The sequence below is a fragment of the Mchenga conophoros genome, linkage group LG8 (genome assembly GCF_057382185.1).
Source record: "Mchenga conophoros isolate Kocher_MC1m ecotype Shallow Benthic linkage group LG8, M_conophoros_male_GT1.1, whole genome shotgun sequence".
NCBI lineage: Eukaryota > Metazoa > Chordata > Actinopteri > Cichliformes > Cichlidae > Mchenga > Mchenga conophoros.
Genome location: NC_140533.1, coordinates 3255322 through 3282583, shown reverse-complemented (window position 1 = coordinate 3282583; position 27262 = coordinate 3255322). Strand labels below are relative to the sequence as shown.

The 27262-nt window shown below is 41.8% G+C and overlaps 1 protein-coding gene across 7 annotated transcripts in view; it reads right to left on the bottom strand.

Moving 5' to 3' along the window:
• tmem94 (transmembrane protein 94) overlaps window positions 1-20748 on the bottom strand; it is a 39722-nt gene extending 18974 nt beyond the window's left edge. For 2 of the 7 annotated variants that reach the window (XM_085283627.1, XM_085283630.1), the window contains exons 1-14: window positions 20631-20748; window positions 16561-16881; window positions 13733-13852; window positions 12267-12394; window positions 11834-11970; window positions 11405-11610; window positions 10546-10697; window positions 9620-9722; window positions 9432-9518; window positions 9084-9200; window positions 6445-6501; window positions 4850-4957; window positions 536-709; window positions 212-433 (exon numbers count right to left, since the gene is read on the bottom strand). In XM_085283627.1, the coding sequence (XP_085139753.1) occupies window positions 212-433; window positions 536-709; window positions 4850-4957; window positions 6445-6501; window positions 9084-9200; window positions 9432-9518; window positions 9620-9722; window positions 10546-10697; window positions 11405-11610; window positions 11834-11970; window positions 12267-12394; window positions 13733-13852; window positions 16561-16584 (1635 nt within the window). In that variant the 5' untranslated portion in view covers window positions 16585-16881; window positions 20631-20748. The remainder of the gene's footprint in view (window positions 1-211; window positions 434-535; window positions 710-4849; window positions 4958-6444; window positions 6502-9083; window positions 9201-9431; window positions 9519-9619; window positions 9723-10545; window positions 10698-11404; window positions 11611-11833; window positions 11971-12266; window positions 12395-13732; window positions 13853-16560; window positions 16882-20630) is intronic. The other 5 variants (XM_085283628.1, XM_085283624.1, XM_085283629.1 and 2 more) reach the window with 3 other exon arrangements.
• Between the last annotated feature and the right edge of the window lie 6514 nt (window positions 20749-27262).

Genomic DNA, 27262 nt, shown 5'->3' with positions numbered 1-27262 from the left:
AGCAGCAGCAGTGAAAATTCAAACTGACAAAAAAATTTTTAATACAACATTTACATCTCAGATAACCCAAAATTTCAGTATTAATGGGACTTACTAACGTTTTCACCATCTGTTTTTAAAATTTTATGTATTAATTTTTTTTTTTTTTTTTTTTTTTTTTTTTTTTTTTTAAAAAGAGCTCTATATTAGAAATTTCAGTTGCAGTTTGTACCGGTGTCTGGGCATCCTCGCCTCCCTCAGTGTCATGGCTGAAGCTCACATTCGATCCAGAGTGGTGTTTAGTGCAAGTGGGTACAGGCTGGCAGTGCTGCTGAATCTGGAGAGTGTCAGATGAGAGTGCTGTTTCGTGCGACATCTCGCTGGGATCTGGCCCCACTCCCGGCTGAGGGGGGGGCTCTTTCTGCAGACAAAGCAGAGCCTCTGCCTCCTGGCCCTACCAGACAATAAAAGGTTTTCTTGTTTTTTGTTGTTTTTTTATTAAACTCTAAAATTAATTTTGGGGGGCTAAAAGCTTTGCCTAAGAGAACAAACAAACCTCTTCCCTGTCATCATCCATCTCCATTTGGCAGTATGAGTTAACAGACATGTTGTCTCTGAGGTCATCTTGACTGTTGTGTGATGGTTCCACTCGTCCACTAAAGAACAGCACAGTCTCTGGACTGGGATTTGGCCACGAAAGAATACCCTGCTTGTCCACACAACATAGAACCTGCACGCAAAACAAAAGTACAGATTATATAAACACACACTTACAGAACAAAAAGCTTCCTGAGAAAATAGCTTTCAGTGATAAGAAGAGTTCTAGGCTTTTTAACCTCTATAAAGCGCTGGCTCAGGGAAGCATTGTTTGGTCACTACTTTAGGAATTCCAAAACAGTTCCAAATATCCACACAGAAGAGTTACACACACACACACACACACACACACACACACACACACACACACACACACTGTAGTATAGGACCCATGTGCCTAAATACGTACAATTTGAAATTGCATAAGGTCCACGTCCTCGAAAATATTTTAACAGTGCTGTGAGAAAGTATTTCACCCATTCATGATTTTGTATTGGTTTTTGCAATTTCATCACACTTACATGTTTCAGATCATCAACCAAGTTTAAATGTATTGGGCAAAGATAACCTAAGTTATTAAGGGAAAAAAGCTATCCAAACCTACCTAGTAATTGGTCTTAACTTAATAATAACTGGTTGTGCCATCCTTGGAAGCAATAACTATAATTATTGTATCCAAAAGATATTATTTAGAATCTGTTCATTATGTAGAGAGACAACACTGGTTCATCCCTTGCATTAGGTGGTTTTTTATGCTTGAATGATTCATAGGTCAGTGTTAATTGGCAAAAAACAAACAAACAAAAATATTCCTCTGAAAATGGTACAAGGACTGAAAAAGAAGAAAAAGTTTGAAAGACAATTTCTTCGGCGAAACAACTAGTAGCTCAGTGTTCCAACATTCGAAAGAAGGGACTGCTCTCACAGCTAGAGATTGACGAGGTACAACACAAATGCTACGGCAAGGAGGAGTCAGGACGCCAGTCAGGGGGGAGATATCATCACCCCCACCCGAGATTGGGTACATAGCCCCAAGTGCGATAGGAGAAGGATCGTTGAGTGCGAGAGGAACTGACCTGAAAAATAGGATCATGGCCAAGCTTGAAACCTGGATCCCCCGTAGCCGGTTACCAAGATTACGTGAAGTACCCTCAGAAGGTCTGCTAGATGATGTTAATGCAGCACTACGGGCAATACCTACAACCACGATTACCGACACTAACAAGCTGATCTACAATACGGCAACAGTGATCAGTGAGATGCTTGGCTACAAGTTGAACAGCGACAAGGGGCAGTAACCTCCATGGAGAAGGAGGCTAGAGGGCAAGATCAAAGTAGCACGGAGGGAGGTTAGCCAACTAACGGAGTTGCAGAAAGGTGCGACAAAGAAGGTGCCTAAGAAATACAGCAAGCTGTCCATACCTGAGGCCTTGGAAACTGCCAAGCAAAGACTCACAGCCTTGGCCAGCCGCTTGAGGAGGTACACCAGAGAGATAGAAGGCAGGAGAATAAACCAGCTGTTCTCCACAGAACCAGCAAAGGTGTACTCTCAGTGGCAAGGGAACAATAAGAGAACAGCACCACCAAGGCTGGAGACGGAGCAATACTGGAAGAGCATATGGGAGAAGGATGTAACCCATAACGGCAATGCTCAGTGGCTAGAGGATCTGAGGGCTGACCACAGCGACCTCCCTGAACAGGGTCCAGTAACCATCACAGTGGCAGATATCCAAGAAAGGGTCTCCAGTATGAAGAGTTGGACAGCACCAGGGCCCGACATGGTTCACGCCTACTGGCTGAAGAAGCTGACTGCACTCCACGAGCGTCTGGCAGCACAAATGAACCAGCTGCTAGTTAACGAGAGACACCCGGAATGGCTAACTGAAGGCCGGACGGTCCTGATCCCCAAGGACCCCAAGAAGGGACCGGTCCCCTCCAACTACCAACCAATAACCTGCCTCAGTACTACATGGAAGCTCCTGTCAGGCATCATATCGGCTAAGATGAACAGGCACATGGGTCAATACATGAGCGGGACACAGAAAGGGATTGGCAAGAATACCAGAGGCGCAAAACACCAGCTACTGGTATACAGAACAATCAGCCGAGACTGCAAGACCAGACTGACCAACCTGTGCACTGCCTGGATTGATTACAAGAAGGCCTTTGACTCAATGCCCCACAGCTGGATATTGGAATGCCTAGAATTGTACAAGATCAATGGGACCCTAAGAGCCTTCATCAGGAACTCAATGGGGATGTGGCGTACAACACTAGAGGCCAACTCCAAGCCCATAGCACAAGTCACCATCAAGTGCGGGATCTACCAAGGAGATGCTCTGTCCCCACTGCTGTTCTGCATAGGCCTGAACCCCCTCAGTGAGATCATTAACAAGACTGGCTACGGATACCGACTACGGAACGGAGCAGTTGTCAGCCACCTCCTGTACATGGATGACATCAAGCTGTATGCCAAGAGTGAACGAGACATCGATTCACTGATCCACACTACCAGGCTATACAGCAATGACATTGGAATGTCGTTGGGACTGGAGAAGTGTAGTCTGATGGTAACAAAGAGAGGGAAGGTAGTCAGAACTGAGGGGATTGAACTACCAGAAGGCAACATTGCAGACATAGAGGACAGTTACAAGTACTTGGGGATCCCACAGGCGAATGGGAACCATGAAGAGGCCGCTAGAAAAGCTGCAACCACCAAGTACCTGCAGAGGGTCAGGGAAGTCCTGAGGAGTCAGCTGAATGGTAAGAACAAGATCCGGGCCATCAACACATACGCCCTGCCCGTGATCAGGTACCATGCTGGGGTAATAGGCTGGCCAAAGGAGGAGATAGAAGCCACTGACATAAAGACAAGAAAGCTCCTTACCATGCATGGAGGGTTTCACCCCAAATCCAGCACCCTGAGGCTGTACGCTAAGCGGAAGGAAGGGGGCCGGGGACTGGTGAGTGTCAGCACCACAGTCCAGGATGAGACAACGAACATCCAAGAATACATTGGGAAGATGGCCCCAACTGACCGAGTGCTCAGTGAATACCTCAGGCAGCAGAAACCCAAGAAAGAGGAGGGAGACGAGGAACCATCATGGAAGGACAGGCCCCTGCACGGTATGTACCACCGGCAGATAGAGGAGGTGGCTGATATCCAGAAATCCTACCAGTGGCTGGACAAAGCTGGACTGAAAGACAGCACAGAGGCACTAATCATGGCAGCACAAGAACAAGCTCTGAGCACAAGATCCATAGAGGCTGGGGTCTATCACACCAGGCAAGACCCCAGGTGCAGGCTGTGTAAAGATGCCCCAGAGACAATCCAGCACATAACAGCAGGGTGCAAGATGCTAGCAGGCAAGGAACGCCATAACCAAGTGGCCGGCATAGTGTACAGGAACATCTGTGCCGAGTATAACCTGGAAGTCCCGAGGTCAAAATGGGAGATGCCCCCAAGGGTGGTGGAGAATGACCGAGCTAAGATCCCGTGGGACTTCCAGATACAGACGGACAAAATGGTGGTGGCTAACCAACCGGACATAGTGGTGGTAGACAAACAGAAGAAGACGGCCGTAGTGATCGATGTAGCGGTTCCGAATGACAGCAATATCAGGAAGAAGGAACACGAGAAGCTGGAGAAATACCAAGGGCTCAGAGAAGAGCTCGAGAGGATGTGGAGGGTGAAGGTAACGGTGGTCCCCGTGGTAATCGGAGCACTAGGTGCGGTCACTCCCAAGCTAGGCGAGTGGCTCCAGCAGATCCCGGGAACAACATCGGAGATCTCTGTCCAGAAGAGCGCAGTCCTGGGAACAGCTAAGATACTGCGCAGGACCCTCAAGCTCCCAGGCCTCTGGTAGAGGACCCGAGCTTGAAGGATAAACCGCCCGCAGTAAACAGTGTGTTAAGTGGATGCATTGTTACTTGGATTCGGGTCAGGTAACTGGATGGTACCACACCTGAGAGCAGTTACTGTGTTCAGATCTGCACAAATGAACTGCATCAAGCAGGAAAACTAACCCGCGTTTGATTTAAATGGACTTAATACTGCAGGTATGAAAATACCCTAAGTTTACATAGAAATTTGATATGAGGTTAGCCAGCACAGATTAGGTGTTCTGTTCTATGATCATATATCAAAAGCTTACAGAACAGAGCTGCATATAATTTTATTCTATTTTTAATTTGATCTAGACGCAACATGAAATGCATTTTGGGTAGCATTTTTTTACCTAGATGTATTTGTCTAATGGCCTACAATACTCACTGTGACAGATCCCAGTGTATGTAAAAGGCTGGAAGTACAGCAGAGTGTCTGAGATTTTCCCTTCAGGACAGCAACCAGGTGTCTCCATACACATCGGAGCATCTCCTGCTTAAGTGAAAACACACACACACACACACAGTTATCAAGAGAACTACTTACTACTAGATATCAAAAACCTAAATGCTTAAATACATGACTAAAATGTATGAGTCTTATGAGGAGGGGCAATATACATGTAGGAACACCAATCGCCTTTGGACCTCAGGTCGGGTGCTCCACTCCTGACTAGGGTGCCTGTATCCAGTAAGAAATACATAACAGACCTGCCTTTTCTCTATGCATAAATACCCCCACCCCCCCCGTATCCCACCCACTAACCCAGATGCCAATATGAAGAGATAATCACTTTATTATTATTGTCAGTGGTCATAAACTTTATGCCTGATCACTGCATGTCAGAGAACTGAAGTGTATTGCAGAGATCTGAAGTGTCATTAGGTTCAGATCAGGAGCATGTTTAACAGAGAAACCTTCCTCTTGATGAATCTTCCTCTTCTACTAAGCTGTCAGATACCGTAATTAGATTGTCAGCAGAAGTAGCCACCCCAGTTCTCTTTCGTGAATGCAAATTTGTCCACTACACTTCCCTTTTCTATAGACATGTTCCCTACAAGTTTAAATAACAGATTGAGCTGCTAATGTGCAGGATTGACAGCCACAGAGGAGTTCAAAGTCTTTCATTGAACTCCCCTGCAGCTCACTGACCAGCATGTCTTCCAAACACAAAGTCAAACTTTATTTCATGAAATTAGGTGGAAAATATTTTCATGGTTCACTGTTGATAAGGAGAGGACACAAGGAGAGGAAACCTAATTTCCAGTCATGCAGTATAAGCAAAAAAGCAGAGGTGTAAGGTCCAACAAAGAGTCAGTGCCTCTCTTATCCTCAACACTTTCTATCATTTTCTCTGATTCAAACGCCAAATACTAAATGTTTGCAAAAAGACAGACTGGTGGCAGTTGTTACTGTCCAGTTATAACAGAAGACAATGACTGAGTTTGGTTAGAAGCTGTGTAAGGTGGTGGGAACAGAAGTAGTAACCATGGACATGAACACATAATCTTAAACACACAGGATAGATTATTGAAGGTAACTATTCGATGACAAAACAAATTTCCCACGTGTGGGACTAATAAAGGTTATCTTATAACGGGAGGCATCTGAGTGTAAAATCACATGAAGAGTTGCTTGGTCAAATTGTGTTGACTAATAATGTCCAAACAAAACCATTCAAAGAGAGGGAAATCACATGTACAGCATTTACAAACAGAAAGCAAAGTCAAGTATTTGGATGAAAGCAAAAAGCAAACAAAAAGGACACCGAATCTAATGTCTATGTAAGACATTCAGATGTAAGTGGGACTGAGGGTGAGAGGGGAAGGTGGAAAAGTAGCAAGAGCTATGTACAATGGTTCCACAGAAGGGTTGCAAACAAACGGGTAAAGACAGTGAGTGGGTTCGTTCAGGTGGATTTGGGAGCCAAGCAAGTTTAGGCGGGGGGAGAGAATGGGGTGTCAAACAGCATGAGGTTATACCTGGGAGGAAACCATCTCGGTGTAGCTGCTTAGAGTGTCCTCAGAGAACTTAGCAAGCTAGGGCAAGAGAAGAGTCTAGTTAAAACACAGAAGGAGGCTCTCACTGTGCCTCCTCTGTGTGGGATATGGTGTGTGTGTGTTTGTGTGTGCATGTGCACTGTTATTACTGAACTGAAGAAGAAAAACATCTGAAACAGTGTGCAGTGCAGACGATCAGAAGTTAGCAAACAGCAGACACAAAAACACTGGATAACCTATATTTGATGAGACGCCATGAACACTGGTCTGGGCCCTAAAGTGATGCCTTCACCTTTATCGTGCAATTTGCAGCAGACTAAATTCGAATTTTTACATTTTTACCAACACTTACATGCATTGCTCCTAATTAGATTCAGAATATGGGGCTGGTGGGGCTGCTCTGGCTTTGTGAGTTAGAAGTCCAACTTGAAGTCCAAATTCTGACATCTGATGCACCAACACTCAGCCAACATTCCTTTGACAGGTTCAACTACTGAAACCTTCAAAGGCACATTACTTCCATCTTTATGACCAAAGCCTGGTATTGTTATTGCTGTTTAATCACAAACATTTCACCACAAAAAAGCCTGATATCGCATTTTGAAAGGAAAAAATAAACTATATATGACCTAGACATCTACCAAATATTGACTTTAGAAAGATTTAATCTGTGTACCATTTAGATCTATTTTAGAACCTTTGTCAGAAGAAAATTTGGTGAATGGTTGAAATTAGCTTCAAAGCCTCAAAAGATGATTTTTCACCTTTTCAAACAAATTTACACTTAAAGGGTATGTTTTTAAAGGCTATGACTGGCCACCCAGAGTTGTTGTCAGCCATTAGATATTACCCTTACTGTGACGGATAAACTTTTGTCAATACAGGTAAGAGTGTAAGAAAAAGTGTGATCTCATTGACTATTTACTGTGATAGAATTTGTCAGCCATTATGTCACCACAAGACTGTTTATATATTCCTATTTCTTAGTATTTACCCTCAAAACCACCAACTGAGTTGCAGTGCTGCTGGTAGAAGCAACATTTTGACAATAAAAAGGTGAGAAAATCATCCATTAACAGAAAATTAACTCATGCTCAAGTTTAATGCAGACAATAAGAAGTTATACTACGTCCACTATAACTTCACAGATGAAATAATGTTCATTTATACTAAACAGCTGTATTGGGGTCTCATCCGTGCACAAACACATGTATCAACAGTGGGGTCATTGAGCAAACTACTGTTGCCAGCCATTACTGAAACTGCTAAAGACAGCGTTCTCCATCACAAAAGCTATTGATGAAATTGATTTTGGAAGAATGAAGTCCATTCCTTCAGTAGAATTTGGAGAAGGAATCCGAAGGTGCATTAAAGTTATTCTTGACACACATGACTGAATTTCATTTAGTCATTTATCGCTATCTAAAAGCATTACTCCAACAGTTTTACACTGTAGTTCTACTCAGTGTGTCTGTGTCTGTGTCCCTGAAGGACTTGTTGAGAAAAAAGCATTGGTGTTATTATCAGGGTTTGAAGAGTTCTAGAAATAATAGTTATAGATTTATTCACCTTTGAAATCCGATGTGTTTGCTTCTTTGCAACCTCTGTTCAACTGTCTGCATGAAGTTAAAATTTGGTTATCACATAATTTTCTTACACTGAATGAGAATAAGACCGAAATCATTGTTTTTGATAGTCACACTCCGCCAGACCAGTTAGCTGATGGCCTAGGTCCTCTTGCTAGCCATTTCTCGCTCACTGTAAGAAACCTCCGAGTGTTCCTGGATGGCGCTTTTAAACTTGAGAAACAGGTCTCCACTGTGGTAAACAACAGCTTTCACCAGTTGCGTCAGATATCCAAAGCAAAGCTGTTCCTACCTCTAAAGGACCTTGAAAAGCTTATCCACGCATTTATCACATCCAGACTGGACTACTGTAACTCCCTCTACAGCCTCCAACATGCTTCAGTTAGTTCAGAATGCAGCTGCGCGCCTCTTAACAGGTACGAGAATCTATGAACACATCACTCCAATTTTAGCCAGCTTACATTGGCTCTCTGTTAAATATCGTATAGATTTTAAAATTCTTTTGTTCACTTTTAAAATTCTAAATAATTTAGCACCCAGCTATCTTTCCGAACTCCTCCACTTGTACAATCCCAATAGAGCACTAAGATCGTCCAATCAGATGCTCCTAGCACAACCTAGGTCTCGACTGACGTTGAGAGGCGACCGGGCCTTTGCAACCATAGCACCTAGACTCTGGAATAACCTCCCTGTTCATATTCGTACCATCTTTTTACTTTGGCTTTTGATTCTAACTAGTTGGTTGTTATCTGGCTTGTTGTGTTGTCACCTATTGTTTCCTGCCCTGTTTTCTTATTGTTTATTTTAATTGTCTCATGCTTTTACTGACTGTGAAGCACTATGGTCAGCTTTGTTGTTTTTAATATGTGCTATATAAATACATTTTGATTTGATGTGTTCTTTTAGACCTGTTACTAAAAGTTAAAAAAAAAAAAAAAAAAAAAATCACTGATAATAACTGAAGCCTTTTCTCCTGTCATTGCATGTCACATTTGTGTGTGTGTTTGACCGTGTCCCTGTGTGCATGTCCCTTACCAGGCCAGCTGGTGACACACGGCTGAACTCGGCGAGGACCCTGGCCTCTCCGTAAGCATTCACCAGCACCCACATAATAGGAAAGAGCAGGGGCAAAATGGGCAGAACACCCATTAGCTGAAAAAACAAGTCATACACACATTTCTGTCCAGTCTTTTTCGCTTTCAAGAATATTCTTAGTACAATCATTATGTTTGGTGCCAACACAGAACAAACTGTTAGGAAAGTTTATTATCAATAGTAATCACAAAAAACACCTTTACATACACACTGGTTGGCTGTGTCCCTACATCACTAATACATTACAGTCTTTGCTGTCTGCACATTTACTGCTTTGAATTATTTTACCTGAAGCTGAACAAAATTGTAGCATCTAGGAGTGAGGCTGGGGGCAGTAAGAAGAAAGCGAACAGTGTTAACAAGCAGGAATGCCACCTAGAAGAGGGGAGCAAAACACACATAAGACTGCACATATTTACATGTTCATGTTCAAATACAATGCAGAATACATTAGGAAGAACACACCAACTACTCACCAGTACAACAGGACAGACTAGCTTGGTGATAACCGACTGTACTGTAAATCTCTCATTATCGAGCACAGTGACTGGGCGAGACAGGGCCAACTCCAAATTGTTCCTGTTGGATAAAAGACAGACAGAAATACAAATGATTTTACCAAAGTTTAACAACTTTTTTCCATTACCATTCATTCCCATTGATACTCTTCTTATGTTCATCATCATTCTTCATCTGTGAGATGTTATGGTTTCTTTTCATTACATCATAGTCACATGACAGCAGTATAGCCAATTAACTTTTGTCAATATGGGTACGAGCGCAAGCTAATGTTCAAATAAAATGTCACAATTGAGAAAAAGTGTGATTTCTTAATATTTACTTTCCAAAAGCCACAGACTGAGTTGCAGTACTGTTTCCTGAAGCAACGTTTTGATAATAAAATGGTCAGAAGAAAATTAACTCAAGTTTGATGCAGATCCAGGATAACAGGATCAAAGTTATACTTACCTCCACTATAATTTCACAGATGAAATAATGTCCATTTATACTAAACAGCTGTATTGTGGTCTCATTCGGGCACAAACAAATTTATCATCAGTCTTCTGGGTTATCTAGCAAACTGCAAATGGGAAGCATTGCTCCTTTTGGAGAACAGTAACTTTGCTGTTTATTTTTCTGTTATGGTGGGCAGATGAAGATTTGCCCTTTTGACCTTTTAAACAGCACACTGGTGCATTAATGTGCATAACCTAATGTTAACCTAAGGTGAATGTCATGTATGTATGTTTTGCTTCCATCCCACCAAAAAAATGCATATGTACATGAAAGACTGTATAATACTTTTAACATTCATTTTTAATATTTGAGGATATTAGAAGTAATTCCAATATTTGGTTTAAAAAACAAAAAACAAAAAAATAAACATGGCTATGTTCCCTACCTTATCGTGTCCAGGACTGGAGTACAGACCACTCTGAAGAGGCGGTGTTGCTGGGGGCTCTGGGGTCCTCTTTTCTCATTGGCCCGTGGTGAAGGAGGAGGGGAGAATGGTGGGAATAAATCTCCTGGTTCAAGCACAATGTGCTCATCATCCTGAGGAGGAAAAATGAAAAGAAAAAAAAAAAAGAACAATTATAATTTCTGAGATACCAGATACCGGTCTTACTGACAGGTTAAGGACCTTCTATGGCCCTGTCAGCTCTCCTAGATTTAACCACCTGTCTGCTGCACTGTCAATCATAGTCTCAAGACTATGCTGCGAGACACAGCAAACCTTTTAGCAAAAGAAAGTACTGATGTGGCATCCTAGAGGAGTTGGACCTCCTGTGAAACATGTGTATGGTGCAGGTATCGTCTCGTGCTTCCAGTAGAAAAGATGAAAACTCAGCAAAGCATCCAGTCAGAAAATGATGATGAGGGGAAAAAAGGTCAGAGGTCTCCACCTGTAAAACTATTTATTTTTTTGCCTCCATTTTCATAAACAGTGTAAAAAACAATGTATTAAATAGAATTTTTTACACAAACTAATAACAAAAATATCCTGTCCATCCTTTTTACCACATATCATACAACAATGCATTAGTTTTGTCTAAATGTGGCTGATAAACTTCCAGTTGATGTATTTGTTATTCCTACCAGCAGAGGAAATACCGGGTGAGATTGTGTCTAATACCTAAATACAGGCTTAAGCTGCCGATACAAATTGTGATACGTGTTGCTTTTTAAAATTGTTATTTACTCAAAAAAATAGATACTATCTTACAAAAGTATACTACAGCTTACAGTAAATGCAGACTAACCTTAATGCCTCTAAGTGATGCAAAGGCCTCTTGACCAGGTCTCAAAGCAATGATATCGCCTTCCACCAGTAGACTAACAGGCAGGTTAACCAGCTGAGAGTCACGATAGGTCCAGTGAAGGGACCACGATGGGGATGAGGGTGTGTAAAGGTCAGGGTAGAGAGATGAAGGCCATTTCACTTCACCAACACAGGCTGACAAGTAATCTAGGATAATGAATTACAAAATTGAGGACTCATTTAGAGAACAAAAGAAGAACTAACATGACAGACTAACTCTTGTTAATGAAATAGGATTTGAAGAAGGTAAAACAAAAAACAATTACAACAACAACAAACAAAACTAAACAAACAAATGCGACTTTTACAGAGAATACAAGTTCCTCAATTCTTCTGTGTTTGCAGTAATGCAGTCATGAGCCTTACTCACCACTGAGCTGTGTGATGATGGCCTTTAGGCGCCATATCATCTCATTTCGCTTCAGTCTCTCCTGGCGTCCACCCAGACACAGGTTCAGCACCAAGAGGAGAAGGAGAGCAGCGGCATTCAGGAGCTCTATACCAGCACTGTGGAGGTGAAGACAGAAGACCACAGCTATGAATGAAAGATCAAAGAATACAGTGATGAAATATCTCTCATCATGGTGGACGAGGGAGATGCATTTCTCAATTACCTGGCTGTGCTAAACATTTTTAATGCAAACTAACTAGAATTTCAACCAGTGCTTTTTTTTTGGAAAGGATGCTATCTTGTAGAGAATCCCTCATGTGCCGAGAAGAAAGCTCTCAAAGCACTGACAGCTATGTGGACTTACCACCGTGTGGAGGTGAAGAATAAGACATCCCAAAAAGAGGTTACATACCTCCCCTTCGGCTGGCTACCATGGCAACAGACGAGTCCCACCACCACCAGCAGAGTGAGAGCAGCACCCGGCCAATGGACACAAGAGTGACGATTACCATGGTAAAGGAAGCTATTTTGCCACTGTTCCTATGGAAATGTCCCCAAAACAAAAGCAAGTAAGCACAACAATATACAACATGTTACATTACAAAGTAGTGTGCCTACACAGAGCACATGTGTATGTACACAGAGCCTCACAAGTATGTAAGGCTTATAAATAAATAAATAAATATTTATTTATTAGGGGCGCAACGATACTCGTATCGATATTGAACCGTTCGATACAGTGTTTTCGGTTCGGTACGCATATGTATCGAACAATACAACATTTTAAATTTATTTTATCAACTTTCCTTCTGACAATGCTGTAAGTGGATCTGCGTTCGACTACTCCGCCTAGGCTGCACTGTCCAGTGCAGATCCACTGAGTGCAGCACATGCTAGCAAGACGGAAGCTAAGCTCGTTGCAACATGGCAACTGCCTCAACGCTACCCGAAATTGAACCTCCCCCACCCTCATTCAGATCTGGCCTTTGGAATTATTTTGGTCTTCAAGTTAAGTATGACCCTGAAGGTAAGCGCGTCATGGACTAAAGTAAAACAGTATGTTGGATGTGCCACGCAATGCTCAATTACATGGGTGGGAGCTAGTGTGTTAGCGCAGTTAGCTCGTTAACGTGTTGGCCGTCCAGCCCCACGCACGGGGCGATCCGCGGTAGCTCGTTAACGGAGATTTGCCGTGTTGTGGCGTTAATGTCATTTTAACGAGATTAACGCTGACAGCACTAGTGGGAACACAACGAATATGACTGCACATTTACGCCGACATCATCCTAGTGCAAAGACAAGTGGAAGCAGACAAAAACAACAAGCACGCATGCTACAAACTTTACCCGAGTCATTTAGACAGCCGTTAGCACAGGATTCTCTTCATGGGGACCTGATATGTTTAATATGCTGCTGAGAATATAGCCCAGAAGAAGCGTATAGTATAGCTTTTATTTTGGAAAGAGCCATTTCTCTGTAATAAACTCTTTTCCAAAGATGAGGGATTCCTCCATCAGATAGATTTATTTTTTATCCCTTTGTTGTTTCAGCAACATTAAATTTAAAAACTGTACTTTTGAGTTAAAATATATATTTATAATTTTAATAAATGACAAATTAAAAAAGCATGAACATTTTTTTGTATCGAAAAAATATCGAACCGTGACACCGAGTCACCGTGACAGCTCCTTTTTGGCACGAACAGAAAACAGCAGTGAAGTTGTTAACCTCACCAGGTACCGCCATCCAAGGAATAGTGCATACATATGTAGCATAATTTACAGATATAGCCACATATATGGAAAATCCAAAACGGGGAAATAAGGTTCTAAAGTAAGGACCACTGGTTTAAAAGTGTAGACACAAGTGTGTGCGTACCAGCACAGATGTTCGTCTGCATGCAACTCTCTGATGCTGTTCCAGCAAGCTGCTTAACTGGTCCCGGAGCTTCTCAAGAGCCTGGCCAGTTGAAAGGCCCAGAGTCACAGCATCCTCCTCCTGGAAGAACAACAACAAAATAAAACAATCCAGTCATTTTACTGGTCGATTTTAAAAAAGAAAAAAAAAAATCCTTTGTTTCACCATTAGTCTTGATGCTGGGTATCAAAAATTCTAGAAGTCCCACAGGTAGGCTTGATTAGCCTTGGGGGAGTCGGGGAGTGGGCAGAGGGAAGGGTTAGGAGCAGTGTGTGAATAAAGAGTTTACAACATTAAACCTATGCAGCCCGCAATTGTTCAGTAAAAAGCATGATAAAACAACAGCGGCAGTGATAATAACATTGGCATAGTTGAATATGGAGCTGGAGTCTGTTTACACAGCATGAGGCGCAAAGAGGCAGCACCCTTACTGAGATGGTGAGCTCAGGTAGATGGAAGAAAGCATGTTTCTAGCGTCCAAAACAGCAGCGCTGTTCCTGTAGCCAACTTTAAAACCTTTAATTTGAAACAGCTAGCGGGAATCCTTCATCAAATCACCTGATCAACAAAGTCCGACTTGGGAAAAAAAACAAAATTTTTTGCTGCTTCATACACTGCTGTTTGTTTTACACAGCAGTAAACCAGTTGTATTAAAATATGCAGATTAACCAAGTCTGACACCATGTTTAAATTATACAGCTTCCAGGCTGACGGCCGACAGCAGAAAGTATGAGGGTAAATATGCTGCAAAATGCCAGAGCTTATAGAATAAAGAAAAAATTGAGAATTTCAAAAACCACAATTATTAGCACAATTATAACCACTGGACATGGGAGTATAGAGGGTGTCTGGGGAGCGTGAGTGTGTGTACGGTGTTCATTTCTGTGTCTCTACATGTTGGATGAGTGTGTGAGCATTTGTATATGTGTGCATGAGGGAGTGAATGCATTCTTGTGTGCCTGTTTGTCCATGTCAGGTCTTACACTCCACCTCTCTTACAACATATCTTAGAATATCTCAGGCGCCCTGGGGGTGAGGGCCTATGAGGTGTACAAACAGGTATTCACAGACACACCATATTATTTGGCTGCTGCCTCTAAATATATTTTGCATTATTAGTACTGTGTGCTGTTCAGTAACATTTATTATTTATTGTTATTTATGCACATGTCGGTTCTTGCTGTTGTTTCTCTGCTGTGTTATTTTTTCCAGCAGTTGTTGAAGCAGATTGTGATTACAATAACACTAAATAAAAAAGATCCTAACAAAATATCACCATCAAGTGGACCATTAAAGTAAATGTCATGATGGTCCACTAGGGAAAGTAAATCTGTTGGCCATTTTTTGGTCTTCAGACAACAATTCTGCCAGACAGGACAGAATAAACACAATTATTCCACTATTGATTGAAAATTAGCTCTTCTTTATTTGAAAGTTTCAAACTCTCAAAAACATGTTTAGCCCCATTTTCTGTCAGTACGGAACGTTATGACACCAGGTGGGTTGGTTGCAGTCAATAGACACTTTTGTGTTGTCTCTTGCTGCAACAATCAGTTTTATGTTAAAACCAAGGACATACTCTGCACTGAAACAGGGAAATCCACCTGTTAACCATAATGTTCGGGCTTGTAATGCACCTTATAAATGAGGACTGTGTGGAGAAGAGCCTGTTTGAGTCAGGTGACAGGTGGTTCACCGGACCGACAACCCTGATTAAGAAAATTATTTTTCCTCATCTAGTCGATTGTACCAATCAGCTGATGCAATCAGTTCTATTTTATGCAATAAAATAGTCTCTCTTTTCCTACGCACATCAATCTAGTTGACAACAAAACAGCTTTAATACATGCACAGCACACCATAAACATGACTATCTTTCTTACCAAAGCACGGTCAGGAATCCCATAAGCACGTGTGCTGGGAAAATTAGAGCTTTTTTCCTCTCGTGTCATCTCACTGACTGGATTGCTTCATTTTAGAAATGAGGAAAAGCGAAATGGAAGTGAAGGATAGAAGGATCGATGTGGAGATTTTGTTTGTTTTCCTGCAGACAGCATGTTCGAACGTGTTTCTGCAAGAAACATTCTTGTGGTGTGATGCACTGGTAGAGAGACTATTTTACTGCATAAAATAGTGCTGAACAGATTTTGCACTCATTTTTGAAGCCAGGGGCAGCACAAAAGTGATCCCTTTAGACTGATTTTTTTTTGTCTTTAATTTCCCCTGAGTTATTGGTTCTGTTACTAGCTAGCTAAAATAAACTAATGTGAGTCTTGACATCAACAACCACCCAATCCGGTGACATGACGTTCCATGCTAACAGAAGATGGCACTAAACATGTTTTTAAAAAGTTGACTTCAAGCACTTATTTCTTATATCCAGCTACAGACAGTGTTACATCTATGTCTGTTTCTGAAAGCAGGGCTATATTGTGCCTTTATACAATTTGTGTTTTGTTTTCACTTTAATGCAAAAATGTTATCACTTACTCCGAGTTAGCAAAATTCTAATATTTTATTAGCCTGTTACACATATACATCTCTGTGTTGTATCCAACACACTTCTGGTATCACAGTGGTTTCTGTTTATAGGTCTGCAGAAAAATTGCTCTCTCTGAAGAAGCAAAAAACCTTGGAAAAACAAGACCCCATGGTAGATGATGTTACAGCAAGGCAGTTAATCTCCTGAGGTCACTCTAAACACCAAGGTAGCTGTCTATTAAAACAGCATCCACACAGGAAACATTTACGTTCCAAAGGCATTTGCTAATCTAAGCAACCAGACTCACCTGTCTCTTATCCCTTGGCTCCATGGCAACCACAACCACTCTACATGCTCTGCTCCTTGTTAGGCAAAGATGTGGCAAATTCTGTCAGTTCTGCCACACAAAGTCCAGCTCTAGATGCTACACATCTTTGATTCCAGCAGCTGTAGATCAAGTGGCTAAGATGCGCACAGAGAAAGCAGTTCTCTGCCTGTTAAGACCTCCTGCACTGCGTCCTTTGCCAGTGTGACAGAAGAAAAGTGGAGAACTCTCTCTGGGATATCTGGTTTTGTTTACTTCCTCAGGTGCTGCACAGGAATCGCGTCATAACGTTGATGCAGAGCCCTGTGAATAAAATGCAAAGCACATGAACAAAAATGTATATCTAACTGGAATGTCATCAACATAGATGACATGAATAACACCTTGGTGTCATTTGGTGTATAAAGTCCAGGAAACATCACCCAGTGTTAGCATAACAGCAGTACTGACAATCAGACTGCACCATAGAATCTACTCACCTTGAACACAAGCAGTTTCAACTGACACAAAACCCCAGAGTCAGCAATCTCCTTGGCAAAGAGTTGAGAGTGGTGAGCCAATCGAACAGGCAGACAGACTGAAGGGTGGAGGGAGGAATGCCCAATATATTCCCTGGACTTGGACAGCAACAGTCTTTCTGACACCGCCATCAGAGAGTCTAGCTCCACAGCCACATTACTGGCCTCGTGGATTAGTTTGTTGAGTGTGTTGGTGTTGGTTGATTGGTTGTAAGGTGAATAAAGTGCTTTAAGTGTACATAATAAAGCCCTGTAGTCTAAACCTCTTTGAGTGGTCAGTATGAGTAGAAAAGCAGTGTATAAATGTGAGAACATTGTATCTCTGGAAACTAATGGGAAGAGAAGAAACATGCTAGTAGGGCTGGGTGATATGAGAAAAATCTAATATCACGATATTTTTTTGGCTACACCACGACACATATAGCAATATGTTTAAATAAACTTCAAAAATAAATATTATTTTCAACAATATAGTGCCTAAAATTACACTCATTCAAATCGACCATCCAAGGTTTTCTTCTACTTTGAATACAAAACATTTGAATCAATTTAAATGTTTTATCCTAACCATTTTTTAACCATCAGTTTTTCACAAATGACAATACTGTCACAGTAAGTCTCTTTCTGTGGTCAACACCAGACCTTTAACAAACTAAAGATCATAGCAACAAAAAAGGACATCAAGCAATAATTGAATAAAACAACTGAAAATAAACGGATGCTCTTTTGTGCTTGTAACATATAAAAATTGTAAAATAAAACACGCGATGACCTCAATTTACAGTAACTATAGTAACTATTAAAACGACTGAACAAGAATAGTCCAGGGTATCACAGCTGGTTTGTTTAACGTTTTCTTTGGTTTACGGGAGATGGTGACATGCAGAGTTTAAAACATTCTTCATTTGGATGACTTTTCAGCTGGTAGAATAATTTCGTGATATTGCTCTCTTTTTATAAATAATAAATAGTTTTACGGCATGTTTTGCAAATTATTGCATTTTGTTCTGCATCATCCCCGTGAAATCCAAATGACAGCAAGTGTCAGTCCCCCGCTCGTCTGACGCTCCCACTGACGCCAAATTTTTCCCAATCTGGTAGTATATAAACAGGCATGCTCAGCACAGTGTGCCAGGTAGAAAACTTTCCAATTGGGACGGGGGAATTAATGATGCATTCCCAGCGTGTGAGAGAGAAAAAAAATTTCACAGTGGCAATGGCAATTTATCCTCGATGGTTACAATAAAGCCAACTTAACCATTGTACGTGGAAAAAATTTGATATATCGCCCACCCCTACATGCTAGTGAAGGCATCTACGTGTTTATCAGAGAACCTCTTTTAAACATTTCTGCCTTGCCAAGTAGCTGTGAAATAACTCCTGCTACTTATACTGCATCTCCTTGATACTGACATCATCATACTTTTTGGTATAGTTTATTTTTATTCTTAGGCTTGATGTGAAACTTAACATGTAAACAAATGACAAAAGTGAACACTCATCTCTGCACGCATGCCAAATATCTATGATTGTGCAAACTTGTCTCCATAGACGTTATGGATAAACAATGGAAAGACTGTTCATCTGTATGTCCACATCCACAGCAATGCATAATCTCTGCATACTACTGCTGAAATGGTCGCCCCCTCGGCCTTTACCTAAACAACCACTTTCAGCAGCGACCATTTAAGGGGTCACCACAGTAATTATCTGCCTCTTTGCATTCTCTACTGTCACCAGAGCCCTTTTCGTGTCTTCCTCCACTACATCCATGAACTCTCTTACCTAGCAAATCCAAATTCAACATCCCTTGTCCAGTATATTAATAATCCCTCATCTGTACATCTTCAAACCATCTCAACCTTGCCTCTCTTAACTTTGTCCCAAAACTGCTCAATCTGAGTCGTCCCTCTAATATACTCATTTCTAATGCTGTCAGTACTTGCACTGAAAATGTTAACATCTTCAGTTCTGCCTGGGTGATAGACTGGCTACTTGTCCTGGGTGTACCTTGCTACATACCCAAAGTCAACTGGGATAGGCTCCAGTCGACTTTACTCCACAAGCCGTGGCAATGAGGCATTGCTAAACAGAATTCTGCCAACATTTTCCCCCTATGCATTCATCTTTAGTAGGCTTGATTACTGTAACAGCATCTTTACAGGTCTACCTAAAAAATCAGTCAGACAACTACAGCTCACTCAGAACTCTGCTGCTCGAGTCCTCACTAAGACCAAAAAAGTGGACCACATCAGTCCAGCTCTGAGGTCCTTACACTGGCTGCCTGTCCGTCAGAGGATAGACTTTAAAGTTCTGATGCTGGTCTATAAAGCTCTGAATGGTTTAGGACCAAAATACATCAATGACCTCCTGACCCAGTATGAACCATCCAGATCCCTCAGGTCATCTGGATCCGGTCTTTTATCAGTTCCCAGAGTCAGAACCAGACACGGAGAAGCTGCATTCAGCTTTTATGCTCCTTATATCTGGAACAAACTCCCAGAAAGCCTCAGATCAGCTGAAACACTCAGTTTATTTAAATCCAGGTTGAAGACTCACCTGTTCTCAGCTGCATTTGAATAAAGCACCAAATCCACACTTTAAGCTTAAATTTCAAAACTTACATTTAACTACTGATTTTATCTACTGTTCTGATTTTATCTGTTTTGATTTTATATACTGTTGTTTGTTTGTTTGTTTGTTTGTTAATTAGTTAGTTAGTTTATTTGCTTGTTTTAATCAATTTTAAATCATGCTTTTTATTTGTTCTTGTTTCTAATGTCTCTGTAAAGCACTTTGAATCACCTTGTTGTTGAATTGTGCTATACAAATAAACTTGCCTTGCCTTGCCTATTTGTGAAGTAAATCGTAAACCGTAGCTGGCGGTTTCAAAGACTTTTGGTAGATTTTATCCACACATAACGATCGTGTTGACACAAATATGACCAAAAGAGAAAGACGGAAAAATACAAAAGTCAGAATTCTGAATTTGACTTAAAGTAAAATCGTCGCAAAACAAGTGAAAACTCTTATTTGTCGTATGGCTTTACGGGCTCTAGCAACTTTACAGAATGGGTATGAATAAGCTCACGTACACCTTGAGAGCTGTACTTAAAGCATAACCCCTAACACTAACCCAGCCTACAGCTCCAGCATGAAAGCTGTAAAAGCATGTCAATTTGTCAAATCACAATACTTCGCACCAATGAAAATCTTATCGCGGAGAACGACAATAGTCGGTGTTTTCACAAGCACCTCTCAAAGGTCAACAAAGCGACATGTCGTGAGTCACATTAGCTATAAATGAAATGTTCTGCTGTAAACAGCAGCTATCACAAGACTAGTCTCGATTTGAGCTTTTAATCGATCTATCTTCTTTAAAAGCAAAGCTGTTGTCAGGCCACATATCTCCTTACCTCCATCTCAGAGGCAGATGCTACCGCAACACAGGCGTTGTTTAAACTACACTTCACCGCTGCAATATTCATCATATCACACTGAGTGGGTGTACATTATTAATATATAAGCACTCACCTTTCCTCATTTTCGAGTCTCTCTGCACATCCTGAAAAAACACCTTTTTCTCTCCATATAAACACACTTCAGATGCTTCACTGTGCAGCAGCAGCCATGTTGGAAAGCGTTCAGCTAGGAGGAAGGAAATAATGTGTACGTGCGCGCGTGCGTGCGTGTTCTTCTTCTTCTTTTGTTTTTAAAGGCAGCTTGCATCCAACAATGTTGCACTATTGCCATCTCTTGGGCTATACTGCTACGTCACTTTTATTTCCTTAATAATCAGCTCTGCACATTAGGAGAGTCCAGGTCTTACAGTATAATACTCATGTATTACTGTAATCCTTATACAGTAACGTTAGTTAGTGACTGAGCATCCCGGTGACTTTCTCTTGATTCCTGTAATCAGGGTGAATTAGTTACGGATTAGAGTAATTTACCGAAAAAGTACGGCGGGATGCTCGGGTCCTTCGGTGGGTTTGTCCAGTTTACCGAAAAACACCTCAGCTATAATTTTGAAACAGTCGGTCGTGGTTTTGGAAAGTAAACACTTGACCTCTCAGCATCCCCGCTCTATCTGCCATTAGATAGGCAGGTTTCTCCGTGACTGCAGCTGTCAGTTATGTTGACGTTGGACCCCAATTTAACAGCATTATGGTAGTAATTAGAATCAAACTTATGAGAAAGGACACCCCTTGAACACAAATCAGCGTGATGAAAACTACTGATAATGCAAAACAAAATCTTTGGGAACTTTTTTCTTTTATTTTTATTTTAGTCTGACCCCAGTGCCCTCCGCTAACCTAGAGAAGGCGAGGTTTTAGACCTATACTGAAGCCAGACACCAGGGGGCGATAGAGATGTTTTGACTTCATTTTCGGGGATCTATTAGGTAGTCCATGTTTTCTGCAGTCATTGGTAATAACTAACTCATAAATTACAGCAACTATTTATTTAAATGAATCTAATTCAGCTACTTTTAAACTTTTACACTTCTTCCAAAGACCAGACTATTATAAGAAGAGGGTAATTCTTGAAAATCCCTGGCCCCATTTAATCCTCTGTTGTTTTGCCATGATGCTGACAGAGAGAGAAAGTGTGTGTGTGTGTGTGTGTGTGTGTGTGTGTGTGTGTGTGTGTGTGTGTGTGTGTGTGTGTGTGTGAGAGAGAGAGAGAGAGAGAACGACAAAAAGCTTGTGTAGGTTTCAACAGGGTAAATGAATGAGAACATAAGGCTTCGGTTTTATTACCCAAATTAAGTTCTGGAAAGTTAAAGTTTGCTACGTGTCATCACTAACTATGAAGTTGTATAAGTAATACATGCTTGGTGTTGTATATAATGGATTTATACTAAAAGCCTTTTGCCGTGTTATTCAAATCTGTTGGCATATTTTAAACGTTATTGTATTGTAGGGGCGACCGTGGCTCAGGGGGTTGGGAAGCGTATCTGTAACCGGAAGGTCGCCGGTTCGATCCCCGGGCTCTCTGTCCTGGTCGTTGTGTCCTTGGGCAAGACACTTTACCCTACCGCCTACTGGTGTTGGCCGATGGCGCGATATGGCAGCCTCGCTTCTGTCAGTCTGCCCCAGGGCAACCGTAGCTGCTTCCACCAGTGTGTGAATGAATAGTGGCATTGTAAAGCGCTTTGGGTGCCTTGAAAAGCGCTATATAAATCCAATCCATTATTATTATAGTCTTGGCCTCATTTTGGTCAGCACCTTCACTCTGCATTTAAAATATAATATATAAAAAAGAAACAGAAAAGAGAAGTCGGTGTGGATTTAAAAAAGGTAGAATACTGTGCAAGAATTCCTGTACCAAAAATATATTTTGAACATTTAGATTTTATTTTTTATTATGGTCAATAACATTGAGATTTACTGATTTAATGCAGGCTTTTACAGGCTGGGGGTTTTAACAGAAATGCCCATTAATTTTTGATTATACTTGATGATGATGTAGAACCATCTCTTTCTGATCACCTCCTTACACTGAGGAGCTCCTCTGAGTTTTCACTGAATGAGAAGAAGGAGACCATCCAGTACTTCTTTTATTTCAGCTGAAATCATCTCTGAAAGCACAGCACCAGATACCCAGATTACGATTTCATTCTACAGTTTGGAGCTAAATTAACTGTACCTGACTGGACGCTCACTTGTCTGAGTAAAGCTAGCCAACTGACTTACAAACAAGGGAAGAATTGAACCTCAGGAATGAATTAAAGAAAATTACAAACTTAAACATACCAGAGACAATTTCCTGGATTACCAGATATGTAATGATTTATTGAATTGTGATTACCTTATTCATATTTTAACTACCTTAATGTCAGTATTCTGCAAACTTCAGGTGGGTTATGTTTGCATCTGGCAATAATTATTTGTATGTTCTCTATCTCTTTGTGCTTTATACATCTGTATTTAAAAAAAATACCAAGGAGGAGTAATGCTTTATAAATGATGAATTAAGCACTTACTAATACCTTACGAATGGTTAATAGTGTAACATTTTAAAAAAATGTACCTCACTTCACTACCTACCTTTCCTTGGACTCAATGAAAACTTCAGTGAGGTCAAGGCTAAAAGATTATGAACAGACGCTAGGACGCACTTTTGCAACACAACCATTGTCTATTGGACTGAATGCAGATGATGTGACTGTCATGGTCCGCAGTCCGTGCCAGTTGATCTGCCATGTCTATGTTGTGTTTTGTTGTTGTTCTCTCCCGGTCACTCATTTCTACCTTTACTTGTTGGCGTGTATGTCCGGGTTTTCCTGTGACACCAGGCCTGGCGAGTTATTCCCGCCATGGGGTCACCTGCAGCTGATCAGCCTCGTAAGGGCAGAGACTTAACAGAGGAGCTGAGCTTCAGTCGATGCTGGATCATTGTGAGAAACTCTGTCAGTGCCTAGTTAACACTGTGAAAGTGTTGTGTTAGTCATAGGAGCATAGGAAGGTACATAGGTAGATAGGAAGTCCTGCCTTTGCATTCCTGACAGAACGATCCAGAGTGGGGAGGAGAATGCCCTCTGAAGGCTTTTCTCAACAGCCTCAATGAGGATTTGAAGCGTGAATTGTCCGCTGAAGTCATTAGATGCCTTAATCTCCATGTGTGTTAGTACAAATGTATTATCATGGTTGAGATTCTACCTGTGTGGGAGATCTCAGACTGTTAGTTTTTAAATTTGATCTCTCTGAGACCTGTGCTGTGAGGCATGGGTTCCCTGAAGGGTCTGTACTTGGCCCATTGCTGTTTTCTTTGTATCTGCTGCCTCTTTGTCTTCTTCTACGTTTTTTAAAAGTAACCTTTCATTGTTACGCTGATCACCTGCAGCTTTATGTTCCTTAAACATTGGAAACTATGCTGATTTGTCTAAATTAGAAATTTGTCCATTTGCAATTAAGGACTTGTTATCTGATAATTTCCTGCTTCTTAATACTGATAAGACAGATTTGATGGTCAATCGATCACAAAAATTGATGACATTGTCATAAATTGCAGGGACTTGGATGTGTGGTTTGACTCGGAGCTCTCCTTCAAGTCTCATGTAAAAGAGACAACAAGGACTACCTTTCATCACCTTAGGAACATCAATATCAAACAAGTTTTATCACTTGACACTGCAGAGGTTCTTGTCCATGCATTTGTGTCTTTGCACATTTATTATTGTAACACTCTTCTTTCTGGGTTACCAACAAAAAGTTTTAGAGGTTTACAAATGATACAAAATGCAGCTGCTGGCATTTGAACCAAAACTGGGAAATTTGAGCACATTTTCCCAGTACTGAAATCTCAAAGAATGGAGATGCCGGTAAACGTAGGGGTGCTGGTGGGCACAATTACAGACGCCTCCCTACTTGGTCATCAGTGTTCTGCAAAACTCATACTCAGCACCCATACTCACCAGTGTAATGCTCTCATTGATTCGAGTGTTTGATCAATCAAGTGTTTAATCAATGAAATTATTTTCATTGATCAAACACTCAATAGGAAATTCAAACTCCCATTGACACCTCTTACTGAGCCTCTACAGGTTTCTGCCTTAAAACAGCACTAAGCTCACACAAATCACCCATCGCACTAAGGCCATTCAGCTCTCCCTTTCAGGCAGTCATGTAATTTTTGATTTGTCCTCTGTTCCTACAGTTTACCATGACCTAGCTGAAGTGTTTAGCAAGGACTTGGCTCTCTCACTTCCTCCGCAGAGACCATATGACTGTGGAATTGATCTGCTCTTGGGGGCACCACTCCCCACCAGTCGCCTGTACAGTCTTTGTAAGCCATGGAACCCTACATCACTGATTCTCTGACAGCTGGAATAATCCGCTCTTCCAAGTTCAAGCAGGGTTCTTCTTTGTGGAGAAAAAGGACAAGTCCCTCCATCTATGCATTTACTTTCAGGGGCTGAACAAAATAACCCTAAAGAACAAGTATCTCCTGCCACCACTATCTTCCGCTTTTGAACGGTTACAGGGGCCACCATTTTCATAAAAGTGGATTTAAGGAATGCCTATCAATTGTCCTTGGTGAATGACTTCTTGAAAGATTTCATTAACCACTGTGTTTTTGTGTACCTTGACAATATTTTGATTTTTCAAGATGTCCATAGCTGAACACGAGAGGCATGTTCACCAGGTGGCACAGCAAGCATTCTCCCAAGTCAAACAGAAGTTTGCCTCTGCGCCCATCTTGGTGCAACTAGACTTCTCTCAGCCATTCGTCTTAGAAGCTTTGTGTTATCCCAGGACTCCGGGGGTAAGCTTCACCCATGTGCATATTTCTCTTGTCATCTCTCACAGGCTAAGCAGGAACTGCGACGTGGGACATTGGGAATTGCTGGCAATAAAGCTCACCTTGGAGGAATAGAGGCACTGTCTAGAAGGGATGGCGCAGCCACTCTTCATCTGGACGGACCATAAAAACATCCGTACCTGTAAATGGCAAAGTGCCTCAACTCCCTTCAAGCCAGGTTCTTTACTCAGTTCAATCTAACCATCACGTACAGACCCAACTCTCGTAATGTGAAGCTGGATGTGCTCTCTCTGCAAATTTCCTCACTGGACGAGGCCTCCGAATATGATGAGACGATCCTGCCTGCAGCCTGCATCATCGTGGCCCTCAGATGGGAGATCGAGGGTATAATCAGAAACACTCACCCTGGTCACACATCGCCCTGAATTTCATAGCTAGACCACCACCATCCTCAGGTAATACCACCATACTCACTATTGTGGATCCTTTTTGTTTTAAAGCTACCCATTTCATTGCTCTGCCCAAGTTTCCCACCGCCTTGGAGACAGCGAAGCTGTTGACTGATCATGTGTTCCACCTACATGGCGGAACACATGATCAATCGGACACAATTAGTCAAAACTGTCAGGTTTTGTAGATCGGACTCACGTGCAGACCACTAGTGTCTTCAAAAGGTGCATTTATTTACAGTGTTCCTCTACAGTGGAATTCATATATACATATAGTGATGTCAAGGGGAAAAGGGGCCGGGGTTCCAGGGTCCAGGAGTGAAAGAGGCAGGAGTCCAGGAAGGGAAGGTTTTCATTCAGCCCTCGCACATCTCCTCTCCTTTCCTTTATCTCTCTTGCTTCCGTTCAGTCGCCATGCACAGGGAAAGAACAGGTCCAGAGGCGATCTATACACAGGCAGAAAAAAACCATTAGTTTCCTGGTTCAGACAGGCTCACAAACTGACTTTACAAAATACAGGACGACTGACGCTGAAGGCTCAACGATCCAGCGACGAGTAGAGCAGACTCGCCCTCTTAAGAAGGGTTCCAATCTCTTATGATCAGCAACAGATGTGCTGCTCACCTCCAGGTGTGTAGGCCAGGGGCAGGAGCCCATACTGAGCTCCGCCCCAGCAGGAGAAAGAGAGAATGGAAGAGGGCGAGAGAGAAAGGGAAACAAAAACAAAGCACCTGACAGCTGTCAGCTGTCGAGGAGCGGAGACCATGACAAAAACACTGTGTCCGATCGGGGTCTGCATTTCACATCGCGGGTTTGGAAGGAGTTTTGCTCCATTCTGAGCTTCACGCTGGATTGTTGTGAGAAACTCCGTCAGTCCCTAGCTAGCATTGTGAAAGTGTTTGTGTTATTCGCTCGTGTGGATTGTAGTAATGGCTGCCTTTGTGGTTTCCAGAAGAATTGCGGAAACAAGTGGAGAGAGGTGTTTGACCTATTGGACTGCTGTCACACATTTTGTAGTGACTAGGGCTCAAGCTATGAAGCCAGCGGAAACTGACCTTGTGTGGGTGTGTCCTGCTATCCCCCCTACCTTAAGTGCCAGCTTTTTTGTACAGCTGACTCCCATCAGCAATTAAGAGTACTTAGGGCCAGAGAAAGGTGAGCTTTAGTGCCAGAGAGCCTTGTTGGTTTTTGCAGCTAGTGAGCTGTGTGTATATGGTGCCTGATTGTTCCTGCTCTGTGGAGAGTGTGTTTTAGTGACTAAACCTTTTTTTAATTAACTTTTCCGTTTATTGACCAACACCTGGATTTTGTTCTCTTCTTTCTTCAAGAGGTGATAGCGGCTTATACGTCTCTTTTGGTTTAGCTGGTAATAGGAACATTAATAAAACCATTTAACCATTTTGCCTCCCTGTCTCCTTTTTTTTTTTTTTACCCGGACACCTTTGTTAC